Source organism: Macrosteles quadrilineatus, unplaced genomic scaffold (assembly GCF_028750875.1).
Source record: "Macrosteles quadrilineatus isolate MER2022 unplaced genomic scaffold, UCM_ALF_1.0 Scaffold_1__1_contigs__length_201487025, whole genome shotgun sequence".
Taxonomy (NCBI): Eukaryota; Metazoa; Arthropoda; class Insecta; order Hemiptera; family Cicadellidae; genus Macrosteles; species Macrosteles quadrilineatus.
Window position 1 is genome coordinate 129,094,728 of NW_026542594.1, and position 17,906 is coordinate 129,112,633.

General features: G+C 35.9%; 1 protein-coding gene across 1 annotated transcript; it reads left to right on the forward strand.

The window, feature by feature from the left end:
• Window positions 1–1,944: 1,944 nt before the first annotated feature.
• Window positions 1,945–17,906, forward strand: LOC128988816 (COP9 signalosome complex subunit 4-like). The gene is made up of 4 exons (XM_054410525.1): window positions 1,945–2,011; window positions 9,774–9,921; window positions 12,414–12,614; window positions 17,732–17,906. Exons 2-4 carry the CDS (start codon window positions 9,795–9,797, stop codon window positions 17,848–17,850), a joined length of 447 nt encoding a protein of 148 aa, XP_054266500.1. The 5' UTR covers window positions 1,945–2,011; window positions 9,774–9,794; the 3' UTR covers window positions 17,851–17,906.

Genomic DNA, 17,906 nt, shown 5'->3' on the forward strand with positions numbered 1-17,906 from the left:
CCGGGACCTCTGGAACCGAAGTCCAGCACTCTAACCACTAGACCAGCCGCTCCCCATTTTTGCCGTGAATACTGAAGATGTTCTCAATTATGCCATGACTACGGAATATGTTCTCGATCTTGCCGTGACTACTGAAGGTATTATCAATTTTTCCGTACCGCGGAAGACGTTACGGGATTTCACCGTGTCACCGGAAGATGTCATCTACTTTTCCGTGGCCGCATAAGTTCTCAATCCGGCCGTAACCGCGGAAGACGTTTTAGATCTTTCCGTGACCGCGGAAGACGTTCTCGATCTTGCCATGACCGTGGAAGACGTTCTTGATTTTGCCACGACCTCGGAATGTTTTTTTTCGATTTTCCGTGTCCACTGATGACGATCACAATTTCACAGTGGCTGCAGATTAAAGCAGGTTTCCCAGTGCAAGTTGAAAAATCCTTTATAGTTCCTCGTTTAATAAATTTACGCAAACTTACCGGAAAATTCTCAGTCTCTATGATCACCCTGGCAGGGTCTCAAAGGGAGGGGGGGGGGGGCTTAAGTACCCTCTTGCCCGTATGGATGAACTCCCATGAAAGCACCAACTAAAAAGGTGCGTTTTATAATTAGTGAGCGTATGGGCTGCGTCGGCTTCTTCCAGTCGGGAGCGGGGGGAGCTAGACCGAAAACAGCACCCGCACTGCTAGTGAGTGGCAATCCAGTAGTTCTGTACATCGTTGTGCCAGACTACCACTAGGCCGCGACTTTAGGGCCACAAACGAAAGGAAGCCAAAGTGTTTTGTAGAAAAACTACTTTTTGGAAACAACAAAATGTTTTCTAAAACTAATTATTCCGTTACGCTAGCAAGTAATGTGAGAGGTTTAGGATTTTCCGCGTTCGCAGATGACGATAACGATTTTACCGCGATCGTGAGTGACGTCAATCATGTCAACATGATAGCGGGAGATGTTTTCAGTTTTTCCACGATCGCAGACAATTATATTTTGCCAAAAAGGGGCACCCACGCGACCCCTGGGGCTGGATTCACCCCTGATCATTAGACAAGACGATCAAAGCCTGAACATTTATTAGCAAGTAGCATCTCAATTAAACATGAAAAAGTGTAAAAAGTTTCATTTTCTGGCATAGTTGTGAGGTTTTAAAAAAAATCAAGAAAATAAAATTTTAACAACTTTTAAACTTATGAGGGACTTTATGTATGTATATGGTTGTTGCATGTCCTGCAATTAAATAAACAAATATTAAAGAATTAGACTTATTTGTTTTTTTTTATTGTACTTAGGTGTAAGGGTTTCATAACAATAAACCAATTTTAATAATCATTAATTTTCAATAACCTTATACAAAAATATCGTCTAATGTTTGGGCCATTTCCTTTTAAAAGCTAGCGTGCTTTGTGTTTAGATTGACTGGAAAATGCCATTGGCACTTATAAAAATTCCACAGTTGAGTGGTGAAGGGGCGGCAAATTTAGGACTTGCCCCTCCTAGAAAATTGTATAGCTGCGGCTCTGTGTGTAACGATTGAATCAAATTTTGACTTGGGGCTAGGCCGCGGCCAACGATGTACTGTATATAGTGTAACACGACCACCTTTAACTCTAAACTTTTATATTAAAGGTGGCCGTGGCCGTGGACTAAACACTAAACAGTCCAATTCCAAGGAATAGGAAAGTGTTAATCCGCCGGTGCGGTGTAATTTCATTTTACCGATGAAGCAATTGCAATAACTTTTTTATATTTGTGTTTCGCTGTTTGGAGCTAGAACTATACCGTTTATATATTATTTTAATTATTGGAATAAAACATTGTACCAAAAATTTCCCTTAAATTCGATAGGAACGCTGAAAAAACGCAGGAACTACTTTTCATGAGCCCAAATTAAATTCCTAAAAGGCTCACTGGCGCCACTTTCCTGTTTGAATTTGGTTTGGTTTGGAGTAGTGTAAACTGTTCGGTTCACCTGACGACACCTATAAGTGTCTTGACAAATCTAAATCTTCTTGATAAGGTAAAATACTACGCTTAATATTTCATTCATCAGTAATTAAATTCAATCATATTCTTTACTGTAGCATAATTAGTTAACTTAAAATGTGTATACCTAGAATACTTTGTTCTGTTAGTGCATACAGTAGGCCTAGGTTTAGCCAATGCAGCCTTTCCCATTAGGCTGGCTAAGGAAAAGAGACATATTTATTTGCACGGAAGAAACTCGATAGTAATAATTATTTGTAGGCCTATTATTACTGGCAAGTTTATCAACAATATAGCATAGCCTAATCTCATAGGCCTATGGTAGGCTATCATTAAGTTAGTTTTTCCATGACTTTTTAAGGCCAAAGATTTATGGCTTAGGCCTAGGCCTAAGTTCCAACTAGGCCTGTCTCCAACAGCCAATTGATCTAAGATCTAAGTACCAACCAATGATTAGTGGTGGCTCCAGGGGGGTGATCTACAACCAACTTTAGAATAGTGATCATTCGAACATCCACACCGGCAACGTAGTTTTCATTTCCTGCAATAGTGGTTTTCTCCTCTTGGTAAGGAATGGACACTAGGCTACTTAGTCATAAGCTGTTGCCAGTGATTCTTTCAAAATTAAAATTTCCCGAGAGGGCTGTCCCTAGAGTTAGCGGCGCCCGGAGCAAATATGGTCGTGGCGCCCCCTCCCCCCCCCAATCAAAGTCGCATTCACATATTTTAACACTATATGTTACTACAAAGCTTGCCCCGGTTGCCCCCTCCCCCCTTCGGACGGCCCTGTTTCCTGGTCCTACACAACATTTTGGGCCTATGTTGTCTAAGTTACTAAAAGTTACTTGATTTTTAGTTGTTCGGTCTTTAAAATTTCTCGTCGGTTTTAGTGAATTTCTCTCTAGGGAAGTAGCTATTATTGTAGGTGGCACAGTAAGACCTAGGCCCTGGACCAATTTATTTTTCTCATTTTTGTGTCCCCAAAGGCTAAAAACACTATTCGTTTTAATTTATTATGTACCATATATATACCTAAGTTTATACATACAGTCTGCGATAATTCGAGTAATTTTGGTGCGATTTTATGAAATTTAGGTTGAAGGCACAGGGCGGGATAAACATGAAGGAGTTCGCGAACCAGCATTATCGGACCATGGGAATAGGGTTTAAACTTAATGGGATGGAAATTGGTTTTTCCCATTTTTGACCCTCAAAACATAAAATTTCCACAATTCTCTCTAAACCATTTTAAAGATCATAAAAAAACAAATAATTTTGTAGGCCTACATTGAAGTGTTTTTGTGCTTTTGTTGGTTAGACCCACAGAGACAATTCTAAAAATTATAAACTTATTATTTTATAATTACGTTATAATTCCCATGTTATTCTCAACCCTTTCAGTGCTATGCAACGATATATCTGTTCGCGTTTCATCCAAAAAGCGTTAAGCAACGATATATCGTGCCGGCGCGACTTTCGATCATGTGAGTTAAAATGAGCATATCGGTTTACTCGGTTGTAGTTTCAAAACATCAATGGTTTCTTTCGATTCCTCATACGATCGAGGCCTGATACATCGTTCCTTAGCACTTTTGAGATGAAAAATTGTATTTTTACCGATTTTTTTCTCGCACACTAGACCCCCGTGGCAAGCCTAGCACTTTTCGGACGAAATAAGTAAAATCTCTAGCACTTTTTGGAAAATTACAAAAACATATTCTAGCATCGAAAGGGTTAAGGAAATTAAGTAAACTGTGGTAGTTTGCTTGTTTATACATGTTGATACATGTTGGATACATGTTGATTAAATTTGGCAAATCTATTCATTTCACCTTATTCTTTAAAATTTAGTTGAAAAACATTTGATATACCTTCCCCGTATCAGCAAACCTAACTTAACTTAAGTTAAGTACTCGTTAAATCTTATGTTATTTAAATGTGAAATAAATGTGCGTTGTTTATGGTAATATTTTAGAATGAATCTAATTAGAGAAATTGAAATTCGCTTAGTCTGCAGGTTTGCTGTGGCGGGGGTATTTTCAGTTTGATATTGTGATTGGCTGTCCAGCCAATCACAATAAATAAACTTATTATTACTAGTATGCCCAGACATACTAGTAATAATAAGTTTATTTAATAATAATTGACAACTCAGTACAGCAGGGTAGGTAGCTGGTTGCTTACTCTTTTGTTGTTGTGTACGTTGGTACGGGTACGTACACAGTACAGTGGTGCCTTCAGGGCCTGATTCAAGCTCTAGTCGCCAGTAGGCTGACGTTTTTTCGCGCCCCCCCCCCCTCCGTGTCGTCCTGCACTAGTGCGAATGAGGCTTAAAATAGTTACAAATCGGTTGTTCAAGGAATGTAAAACTTTTTGATTTTAAATAATGTATTTATTTTACAGTTTATTAAACACATGATTGTATTAAATCAAAAGTAGACCTATCTAACATAAAATATCAAAAAACCAAACAATAATATACATACTTTCTAAATTAACTGTTAATTGCCTAGGCCTAAAACAATTTTATTAGGGCCTTTAGATGGGGCCTTTACGCCCCCGGTCCCAACTTTATAAGTCTTAGCTGTCTGGCGGCCCCCCTAAAACACTTGGCTGACTGGCGCCCTAGGCTCCAGCCTAATTAGCCTAATGGGTAATCAGGCCCTGGGTGCCTTGCAGGTAGCCGGTGTGGTAGCAGTAATGCTGCTACAGTAGGGGCCAAGTTGATTGTTTGTTAGCTGTAAGCGGGGAGAACTCGATTGGGGCATGCCCAATAGCACATTTAGTTATTGGTTTGCGTACATGAAATATTACTATGGATGTGGAAAAATTAACTTAAAATAGAAATAATAGATGAGCTTTTCATTAATTAGCCTTTCTGTTTCCAAGCCCATCCGGACCACCACAACCGTCACATTCTCAATCATTTGTTAGGATTCAATCATAAGCTTTGATTCATATTTTATGCTCATCAAATTTGATCACAGATTTTTACAAAACGGTTAATTACTATTTAGAGTGGAGGGTGTTATGTAGAACATATGCTAGCAGAAGCAGAGATTGCTTTTGTATCACTTTGTGCTCTGACTACTATCTACAAAAGTTTCTTGTTTTGTTGTTTTGTAGATGATTAATGTTTAATGACCCAGTAGTCATCAACAATATATTACTAATTTTATTCAGTAGACTCAAAGCCGAACTTAACTAGGGGTGGACAGGGCGAGTGCCCAGGGCCCCGACAGTGACACAGTAGTTTTTCTCAATAACTTCAAAAATTAATTAGACTCTTACCGAATGGAATGGCCTATTTCGTTTTGCGTGGTTGAAAATTGTGATCGTAGGAAACTATTACATATACCGGACGTTCAAGATCATAACGAATTTTACCTCAGTTGAGCCTGGAATTGCTTTGAATTTTATTTTGGTTGGACGCTGGATGCCCTGAAAAAGTTGTTTTAATTGCTAGAAAAACATATCACGATAGCAAGTGATGTTTATAGAGAAAAAAATAACTATGTTTTAAACATTAATATAAAAAGTAGACTTGTTTTAACTCATATCATTGACTAGGGTCAAAGCTTATATCTTATAAACATGAATTCAGTCAGGTTTGTTCGTAAAATTATAGTAAATAGTAATAGAATAAAGTAAAGCTTTTTTAGTGTACATTCTGCTCTTATTTACCCCTACTGGACCTTAATGTTTTTTCACGTGTGTTTTCATTCAAGCCCAAAATCTAGTATGGATTATGGTGAAAAATACATTTAAAATAATACATTATGATGCTATTATTTTATTTAAATTTTCACTTTAGTATTGCAAAAGAATGTGTAAGGTACCTACTTATGTGGTAGGCTATATTTAATTTTTATAAACACATTTACTACAAATTATAAAATCTTACATTGTAATTAATATCTTGACACTTAGAATATTTTATGTATAAAATTACTTCATACAAAATGCAGCATATACTGATACTCTAATAGGTTTAAATATTATTTCACACTTAAATTGCTTAATTAAAATCAGTGTACATGTAAGACACATTATATTGTGTAAACATATGTTCATAGTGGGGGCCCCATTAACCATTATGCCCGGGGCCCCTGAAGTCTTAAGTCCGAGCCTGAGTAGGCTAACATTAGTTTTGTTTATGACTAGGCCAAGGATTTATGGCATAAGTTTAAACTAAACTTCGACAACATCCAATTGATCTAAGATCTATGTACCAATCAATAGTCAGTGGCGGCTTCAGAGGGGGGGGGGGGCTTGCCCCCCTGAAAACAGAAGAAGAAAAAAACATTTCACAACCCTTTATATAACATATCTCTCACTGCGAACAATGAATAAACCTATACGAAAAAGAGATCAAATTATTTCAATTGTTAACAACTCATTAATTGATTTAAGTTGTAACTTGTGATTTCCATTAGATTTACATAAGAGATCAGCTGATTTACTAATAATATTAGTTTGTAGTTTGTTATGAAGCAGGCCCCCAGGTAATAATAAGTTTATTTAATTTACAAAACTATAAAGTAGAATACGTGAAAAAAGGTTAAAAAAGTCCCGGGACAGTTAAATAATTCAAAAAGTATTAAAGATAGTGCTTAAAAACTTGGTACACAGTTACTGGGCATTAAAATCATTTTAAGACATTCAATCAACGATACACTACCTATACTATTGGGATGGCCCCTAGGAGTCAGAAGAAAAGATAAGGGATAAGAATGTATTTATTTCCAAAATTACAAATCAGAGATTACAATCGTGGCTTAAAACAAATGTACAAAGGGAAAAACCCCACAATGACTGTACATCTGCCTGTGGGAAGAGTCTTCTTTGTCGCTCACCACTTCACGGACAAAGTAACAAGATAAAAAAATAATTAAAATAAAAAGACGTTACATTTTTTTGCCATATCGTTGGTAAGAAAAGACTAAATTGAACATGAACAATTACTATAGAATGAGTTGAACAAGTCTATAATACAGGGTGTTTTTAAAAGAATGCCGGGATTTCAAACGGTCGTTGCTTGGGGACTATTCAAGATATTTAAACGGCAAATTGAAGGGAAAAGAGTAAAGTTTTTTCATTCTTTCAGACAATTCAGAATGATTTAATAAAGTTCAGATTTTCATCAATCTTATATCAGCGTAAAACTGGCAAATTCTGTCCTCTTAGGGCGATCGGCGGGTTTATCTGATGTCTTAACTGAATCTTTTTCTGCACAAAGACTCTACTTTTATAGATAACATCATAAAGTGGCCAATTTAGGTTTGTTCAACTGAAGACTTTGTCGTACAATCAATTTTTTCGGGCTTCTGGCGCAGAATTGTCGGAATTCTCCGACTATGTCATTGCTTGTTTTTAGCCGGCCAGGTGAATGTCTTTTCAAAACACTTCGGTGCCACGAAATGCATTAAACCAGCTTAAAGTTTCTTCATCATCAATATAGTTAAATTTAGCAATGGATATAAGTTCTGCGAACTACAGATTACAATCTGTGCCTTCTGTTGCGCCGTAAACGTTGCACTAGCGACAGCGTCAGGAGTATGAGTCACAATAACGGCCTATCGCCCCACACCTGTTTTACGCTTACCAAGGTTTAAAGTTTCCTCCCTTGCTATACAGGAAACAAAACTTAATTACTTTAGCTTCAATATGACATATAAAACGTTTAGTTACCTTGAATAGTATCCATGCAATTACCATTTAAAATCCCGGCATTCTTTTAAAAACACCCTGTATAATAAACTTAGAATACTTGAATGAGGGTGCCAGTACTGAAATGGTTTTGGAATTGTTATCGACTTTCATTAAGTCCTGTACTGGGATCTGATGAGCTCTAGGGCGGCATCATCGCTCAGTCCGAGAAGCATAGGTTGATATGCACATAAAATTAAAAAAATGTTAAATACAGTGCCCCAAACCCAAACGCCAACAGACAGCCGAGTCAAAAATGACAGATGTTCAAAGATTGATTTAATTTGCAATGCAATGCCATTATATGCTACCTCCTCATAGTGGCACCTGCCAGAAGTTGGAAGAAAATCATAAACGTAAGCATAAGTCAATATGCACATTGCACATCAGTGTTTCCACACGACCAAAAAAATAATCCCGCTTACTGGGTCGAAAAATCCCGTTTTATCCCGCTTTTAAATCGTTGAAAAATCCCGTTTTATCCCGCATGATTTTTTTGGTACAATTCCTAGCATTAAACTTTACGTATCATTTTTATAAGTTGTTTAAACATCACTATTATATTTTGCTACAGTATTTAAACAATTTGAGTTAGTTTTTCTCTAAAATTGAGTAGAAAAAAAATTAAAATAGTCGTCACAGCCGAAAATCCCGTTTTATCCCGCATCCCGTTTAAATCCCGCTCAAGGTCTAAAAATCCCGTTTTCGGGATAATAATCCCGCGAATGGAAACACTGATGCACATCAAATTAAAGGTCTATATTAGTAGAATACAATGCCGCATTTGGGGAAATAAGATATATCTCCTCTCTATTTAGCCACTTTTAAAATGTACAACCTTTGAGTTATTACCAACTTATTATGTTAACACAACTGAATCCTTCGCCACTACCCAAGGAGCACAAATTGTTTAACCAAAGTTGGGAAATGGTGGTAGGAAATTTCTAACGCCTTGCCCCAACAGGAACTTGTATTCGTTAGCCCTACAAAGGAAAGAATCGTTGGGCCTTTGTTGGATTTAAGTATAAAACATTCTGAAAAACATTTTAATAATAATTGACTTATTTAATAAGAAAATAAATGATATAGCAGTAGAACATAAGACGATTTTGGAGAAAATTAGATCCATAACAAATGTAGTCAGATGATGTTGTGATAGTCGTGATACTAGATACAGTGGCAGAACACCTGTTTAACATATAATAATGCAAATAATTTTTTAATTAAAATTCATTTACTTATTTGAGCAAATTTTTAATAGTTGAACCATTTAAAGGGAAATATTAATTAATTACAATAACATTACTAATGGTAATTAATTCATCTATATTCAAATATACTGGTATCCTCTCGAACTCATAGAAAAACAATTTAACAACTTGATGCATAACAGAGAATCATAGTATAAAAAAAATATTTTAAGTATTGCGACCTTTGCAACTGTCGGCTCCTCTTTGACCACTTGAAATCTTAAAATATCAACAATCACATATAGCTCAGAGGTTATGTAAGAATTTCATAAATGAAAGTAACAGGTTTGAGACCCATCTCAGGAAGATATTTTTTCTAGTTTTTTTCTTCAACATTTATTTGTTTTACTTATCTGCATCCGTCCAAGTATTGAGTGAAAGCTCATCCTGAACAAAATTAAAGCTTGCTCGTTCTTCCAAAATAGGAAATACAATCCTCGGCCTCGATCACTTTACCTAAAGCACTGGAACTCCTCTTACTTAAAGATTTAAAATAATATTAATCTTTGTGGGAAGTGTTTGAACATCTTAACTTCCTTGTGCTAACAGTATATTTGGCTAGAGGACTTTAAAAGTGAAGAAAATAAATGTGCAAGGGAATCTTAAAAACCAATTCTGCATTATGGAATAGGCTGATTGAAACTTTTGCTTTTGTTTCAAGTTAATTGTTAGTGATGGTGAATTGACGTTTGTCAATCAAATGAGTGCAGATGTTTGGAATCATTTTAGTAAAAACTTAAAAGTAATTTTCATTCCAAGAATCTGAATTCAAGTGAAAACAGATTCCTGCGGTAACATGTTGAACAATGTCTGTAATGTTGATGCTGTTACCTGCAGGTTAGCAGTGCAGCCGCATTCATGGATGAGCAAGAGCCGCCAGTGGTAATCCTCACGGAGAAGATCATCGAAGGCAGGATCATCAAACGGTCAGAGCTTGAGGCGTTTGAAGCTTCACTGAATCTTCAAGGGAATCCAGCTGGTGATGGTTAGTATCGTCTGTCGTCAAACTTGAATTTGGAGGGAAAGTAAGCTGTTACAATAATTATAGCGTCTAGTTTTTACTCTATAGCTGGGTTTCTCTGAAGCCCTGCTACAGACAGGTTAATCCTTATGAATTGCACACAAGACCTGAACGATATTGATTTGAACCACCCATTATGCATTGTGCTCTCTTCTTGCCAAAACGAACGCCTTGGCCACAAATTTGATCCAGTCTACTGCAAAGTTCTGGTTAATCAAAAGCTCTTACATAATCAAATCTAATCAAATAATTATTTAGCCATTAAACACATTAAGACAATGGGTCAAGTCAAGACAAAAGTATTAACAAGTTACTAAAAGTTTTTTACAATGCTAAAAATAATTTGCACAGGATAGCAGGAGTTGTCTAATAAGAACGATTTGATTCTCTGCTGGAACGGCTTTTTTGGTAGTGTTTTCAGGCTTATGATACGATAGGTTACGTACCTTTTTTATTCCGTCTCCAGTCCTAATATAGTCAAAGGGTGACTAGTTTCGGGTCAGAAATGACCCATTTTCATCAAATTGATTGGTCCAAAAATCCGACAGAAGTCTTCGTTATGAGGTACAAACACATGTCGACACATAAAGTTCACATATTTTCGACACTAAGCACATTTAATGAAAGTAGCCGGCTACATTTTTATAAGAGACACACTGACGCAGGTAGCACGGCGGACACGACGGAACTAACTGGAGTCAAAAGGATATGAGAGATCGCACAATTTGACTGCAGTGATGCCCTGGCTTCAAAACTACTCATGACAACAGATATTAAGTGCTAAATGGCATCAAAAGTGCTTAATTTTTCCCTAAAGCTAATTTGGTCAGCTGTAAGGAGACCAATTCTCTCCGAGTAACCATAGAGCTGCATATTAATTACGTTTTAAACAGTAGTGTTAAGCTTACTTTCAGGTTGCAGCACATTTTTAGGTAGGCCTACTGCTAACAGTAATAGTATTTTTGTTATTGTTGAGTTACACTTGCTTAGATATATGGTTATTTGAAATATAGATAGAGATATGGATTATTTGAAAATGAATAGAGTTCAGCTAGCTTACCTGAGAAAATTGAACTTCTTTCGAGAGTAGATTGAAGTAAAAATACATCTCTTCTTATTAAAATCCATCAATTGAATACATTTGACAATTATGTAAAAGACTTTGTCCCAGAGTCAAGTTTACCCAGCTGCCACTGATTACACACAGAACTGTATTTCTGTTAACATTAAGGGCGATATCCAACTCTAATCTGGGCCCATTTTTGAAATGGTTGACTGTTGAGTCACTCACTTTCCTATCGTTTTGTATTTTTCAAACGATTACTTATCCAACCAAAACTACTCACCACCAATCGAGCTACCATCGAGCTGTCTAGTGGACGGTTGACTGCACTTTCTTCTTCCTCTTTTGGAAAAAAATGCTCTTTTTGAGTCAACGCCATTGTTATTGATTTAATTTACTAATTGCGATTTGCAACTAGAGGTTATGTATTTGTTGTCAATGTCGTAGCAACCAATACTTTATGCAATTGTTTTCTGTAATTGCATTTTTATTTTATTTACTGTGTCAATACTAGACTATCAAATCAAGGGGTTTTATCCTTATATGTTTGCAATACTTTGAAATAGACTAGGCCTACAAATTAATTGAACTTATTATAAGATAAAGATAAAGAGCTGACATCAGTTTACCTCGGTTTCTCGAAATATTGCAGATTGAGATTAGCTGAGAAATGCATTCACAATTTAGATTGAGAGGTTAAATCGAAGATTGCAAGTCGCTCTGCACTGTGATTGGTTCAAAATGATGTCATCTGTATTTCGTGCGATGTTGCCGCTTACATTTCCAAACGAGTCACTCAACTAGTGATTACCAACTCACTTCTCAACTGTTGGATTTCAAAAATACCAAATCCTGTTGTTGGTTGAGTTATTGACGATTGACTCAACAATCGTCCATTTCAAAACTAGGGCCACAGGTGTGAATGTGATAAAGGTTTCCTATATTTTTATTAATGTAAATCATTTTATGAGGAAAGGAAAAATCTTGCTAATATTTCTTATTAGCATATCTTATTAGGGGGTATGCCTATAGGCCTAACCACCCTGAGGGTTCATGAAGATTGACTCTCCAACTCCCTTCTATCTTTGCTTATTTCTGATCACCTTCTGGTATTAGCCACCTTATCTTACACCACCTTGTGGAATCTGTGTACCATGTTCAAGTTTTTCCTTCTCTATCATGACTCTGTTCAGGTTCTCAGAGCCGTCACTTTGATGTAGATTTTTCGTCACTCACTTTCCAACTTCTAGAAATCATTAGGAAATAGTTTCATTTCCAAGTCATCTTGGTATTGAGCATCAGCACATTAACTATTCAGTACGGTAATAAAGGCATTATTTGTGTAAAGCTCTAAATGTATTGCTCAAGTTTTTAAGGCCCTGATTGTTTCTAGGACCCTCAATTGAGAACAAAGGGGTGGTAGAACACAACCTGCAGTGTGTCAGTAAGCTCTACAAAAGCATTAAGTTTGAGGAGCTTGGTGAATTGTTAGAGGTACCCCCGACCAGAGCAGTGAATGTTGCATCCCAGATGATCTCAGAGGGCAAAATGAAAGGCTCTATCGACCAGGTTGGCGGGGTTCTTCACTTTGAAGGTAGGTTTACAATTGTTGTCAATTCCATATCGGAAAAATTTATAAACCTCAACATTGACTACCCTCCCCAACTCATGTTACCACTTAAAATACCTATTGAAGGAGTGAAATAATTTAAATAATTATATTTATGTAAAATGGGACATAATTGTGTGAATCCATTAAAAAGGTCCTTAAGAGTGCTTGGAGCCTAGACATTACACAGCTTATAAAACAATTACAAAAGTAGGAAGACAATCTCTAATCCCACAGTACACTATATATTTAAATTACAATCACTGGTATTTGAACAAATATTTTGAGATGGTAAATAACTCTTCAGCGGCTGTTTGAAATTAACAAAATTAACATTGCTCTAATGGTGGGCAAATCCAAGGTGGCCGCTAGCCTCCACAGACTCTTTAAGCTAAACATATCCTCCAGGTGATTACTAAAATGACAAATTCGGTGGTTACCTGTGATCGCACAGCTGCGTCAAATACAAATCAAGCAACCCTTTGGAAGTCATATTTAGGTCACTGATAACAACGTCAAAGTAAGTGTGAGTGCCTTTTAAAATACTGCTTGAGAATAAAGTCTTTGCCCTTCAAGAAACTGTATATGAGACTTTGAGCGTAATGCAAGGGGTGAAATTCCTATAGACATGTTAAACACAACAATAATAATAATAATCTTTTATTGTCGTAAAACAATTAGCGTTGACAAAGTCGAATACAATACAGTCAGGGACTGACATAGTCAACATGAAATGAAATATGGGGTTTACAAAGAATATAATGGATGAGAATACTATTTATAACTACAGAGTAACTAAATATAACAGTATCTTTTTTTTAATTTGTTCGCTTTACTTAAATTTATACAATGCATACCAAAAAATTCTTTAAGAGAACAAAAGGGATTGTCCAAAAGCCAATTTGTAGAATTTAGTTTTAAAAGTATTTTCATGATATTTTGGTATTAGCTTGTTGTATATTTTCAATGAAATAAAAATAGCCTATGGCTTTTATGAGTTTTAGACAAGCTAAACAATGGTAACAACTGTTTTCTAGTATTATGAATATGAGAATTTTGTTTGAGTTGGGATTTTTTAGGATATATAATACAGCAGGGCCGGTTCTAGGAATTTTTCAGAAATAAGCGAACACCCGAATCAGCGCCACTTAGAATCCCCCCCCACCACGCCACCATCAACATTACTTAACTCTATTTGTGAATTGTTTCCCAAAGATTTTGGGAAGAACTTTTTTATAAGTTTAGGTTAGAAGAATACTTGCAATAAAAGACTGTTTATTATTCCCAGGAATTTAACATTTTTACACTTTTACTCATCGTATAAACTTTAGCAAAACCAAGGCTACACTAAAAAAACAGGCCGTAATGCTCGTCAAGGATGACGTCACGATAGAAGACGGCAATGACGTAATGTTTGCCGTTTGTGATCAGCTGCTTGTTTTAATCTTTCCTTGGAAAATAAATAAATAAATACCTACGTCATTGCCGTCTTCTATCGTGACGTCCTGCTTGACTAGCATCACGGCCTAAGTTAACAATTTATTTCTAAATGTGAAAACAATTTTTACGCCACACTACACTATTTTGACGAACTTCCCACACAAGGATTTAGTCCAGAAAACAGCTGTTTGCCGCCAGCTTAATCAAATGGGGTTTCATTGCGTACCCACTGTACTGTAATGAGTTTTACCGGACACCAATCAGCTGATTACACTGTATTTGGGTGACAATGAGTGGTTATAAACAAAAACACAACCTCTCTTAAAGGTTATGACTAGTGATTTTTAGTCCTTTAGTTGGTGGTAATATGTAAGGATTTGTACAGATTTAGTAGTATGGCGTAAACTATCGTACGTAACTTGTCCAAAATGTGTTAACCGGACTCGTATGGTAATCCCGTACTCGATCGTCTCGCACGGGAACGACCACACTCGTCCGGTAAACACTTATTTTCAGGACTAGTAACGTAATATACTATTACAGGATAACTTGGATACGATATAAGTTAAAGCCTATTACAATGAAAAACAGGTGTAGATAGATGACAAGAGAAGAAATTTTAATTGAACACATTAAACATGAAGAAAACATGAAAAACCAAATTTATTACCTTGACAAAAAGAATACCTACAAAATTATTAATTTGAACAGTTCAAAAGCTCTTAGCAGTTAAAAATTAATTTTCCTAGCTTTGATCTTGGCAAATTCTTTAATTGCAGAATTGGTATCAATCTGGTTCAGAACCTCAGAATGTGGTTCGGAACATGAGTCATGAAATGAAACCCACAGGCGCCGCGCTGTAGTACGCTGCCGACTGCCGAGCGTCAGCTCACTACAAATCGAAACTACAAATGGCATCAAGTCCTTAAGTTGTAGTGCTGTACAAATATACGCATTTTTCATATGCTGTTGGTACAAACAGAATAAATTCCTTTATTGTGGTGCTTTGAATACTTGAACTCTGAGCGAAAATAAACAAAATTACGTTGTTCACTAAAAAAAAATTGTTCAGTTGGCGCCACGGCGCCAATTTTTCGTGGCACCATATGCGGCCGCTTAGTTCGCGTATGGGTTAAACCGGCCCTGTAATACAGAGTCAAATACATAAATGTTAATTACTGATGGAATTTGTAGCTGAATGAATGGGAGGGACTTAAAGTGTTTCGGTAGGGGTGCACAAGACATTATTCTAACTAACTTATTTTGTAAGATTAAAATTTCCTCTATCCTACTGCAATTGCCGTAAAATATAATATTGTATCTGAAAATAGATTGAAATACCCCCACCGCAGTAAACCTGCAGACTAAGTGAATGTCAACTTGTCTTATTATATATTTACTAAAATATTTCCATAAATAAGACACATTTATTCCCAGTTTAAAGAACATTAGATTTAACGAGTGCTTAGGTTTGCTGCTATGGGGAAGGTAATCAGTGTTTTTTGACCAAACGTCAATAGTATAGAAAGAAATAAATAAATTTGCCAAATTTTATCAAAATATATCCAAAAACAACTACAACAGTTTTCATTTTCTCCATAAGAATAACATGGAAATTTTAAATTTGCACTTCTTTGAATTTTCACCGTAACTATTAGGCATACAACAATGCTTCAATATACTAAATTATTTCTTTTTTAAGCTCAACAAAATGGTTAGAAAAGAAATTCAAAAGTTTAATTTTTTGAGGGTCAAAAATGGGGAAAACCCATTTTTACCCCATAAAATCCCCCATAATCCCCCGTTCTCATGGTCTGATCATGCTGGTTCGCAAACTTGTTCAAATAAATGTAGGTTTACGCGTCTATACCAAATTTCATCAAAATCGGATAATTTTTGTTTGAGTTATCGTGCTAACGGACATATATATATACAGGGTGTCCCGGAACTCTCTACCAATATTTTAGGGCATTGCTCCTGGGTAAGAAACATAACAAAATATCATATTTAAACTGTCCGGAAGTCCTTAGTTACTCACACAGCCGCCATTTTATTTTTTTCAGTTATAAATTTTTTTCTAAAGAATGGTTAAACATACGAAATGGAAACTTTGCACACATTTATGACAACTAAACAAAGCTACCAAAAAATTATCACGATTATTCAAATTCATAAAACAAAATGGCGGCCATTTAAAATTTTTGTAAAATCAATGGTTTTTGAGTTATTTAAGAAAGGAAATTTTAAATGGCCGCCATTTTGTTTTATGAATTTGAAAAATCGTCATAATTCGTTTGTAGCTTTGTCTAGTTGTCATAAATGTTTGTACAAAGTTTCCATTTCGTATGTTTAACCATTCTTTAGAAAAATATGTATAACTGAAAAAAACAAAATGGCGGCTGTGTGAGTAACTAAGGACTTCCGGACAATTTAAATATGATATTTAGGTACGTTTCTTACCCAGGATCAATGCCCAAAAATATTGGTAGAGAGTTCCGGGACACCCTGTATATATTTGAATTTGAACGGATGGTGTTTTCGGCCTCTGGGGACCTCAAAACAAAAAGTAAATCGGTCCCGGGTCCAGGTCTTACCATGAGACCTACAGTAATAGCTTATACCCTATATGGGAAATTCACTAAAAAGAAAAATAGGCTGTTTTAATATAATTTTAGTCCGTACAATGTGAGAAATATTTTATTTTAAAGCTTAGAATTTATGCAGTTGATAAGAAATTTAACATTTTCTACATACCCATACAACATATTTAATTCTCACAGTCTAAGGCTAAAAAACAATTCTTTGAGTTTTATCTTTATTTAAGAGGAAGCCATAAGATTCATACCAAATAGAGGCTTCATTAATTGAGTTTTGAGCTAAATCTTGAAGTGGTTTAAGATCAGGATTAATATTTTAAAATGTTGTATCATCTGCATATAAGAAAGGTTTTATAGTTATACATTCTGGGAGGTCGTTAATACAGATTAAAAACGACAGAGGACCTAGAACAGACACCTGAGGAATGCCATATTTCATTTTTAATTCCTGGGACCATTCTCTATCAATACAGACTGTTTGTGTTTTATTGTTGAGGTATGATTTGAAAAAAGAGAGTGGAGTTCCATTGAAACAGTAAAAACTTAATTTCATTTTCATCATTAGGTCATCATGGTCCTCACAATCGAAAGCCTTATTTAGGTCGCAGAAATTGGCCTGAGCAAGTGACTTCCTCTCAAAGACAATTAGGACCTTAATCAATTTGTCTATGGTGTCAAATCTACACTTGCACTTAGTAAACAAATTGTCAAACACTTAAAAAGTTGTTTCTTTCAAAAAAAGAATTCAGCTGATCAAAAACCATGACTTCAAACTACTTTGATATTACAGGAATTATTGATATTGGGCAATAACTTTCCGGAATGTCTTTTTTACCTTTAAAAAAAAGGAGAGACTCTGGTGACCTTTAATTCATCTGGAATGACACCTTCAAGGGGACAGAGATTAAAGCAGTTAGAGGTTCAACAGATTACTAATAATATGTTTAACGAAACTGTTAGACATACGATAAAAATCATTACTGCTAGAGGAGTTTAGTTGTGTCAAAAAGAGATGTGTCAAAATCATTCTTTCTTAACTAATTCCGTTTGTGTGAGTGATTTCAGCTGGGGAGACAATGCAAGCAGGGGACCACGGCATGGAGAAGGTCGAGGAGAATATCTCCAACGCTGAGCCTGAGCGGACTGCCGAAGCTATGGAAGTAGAAGAAGAAGACCAGGAGTAGTTCAGTAACCTGACCTCAACCGACTCACAGTTTCCTTGCTGTGTTATAACAAATAA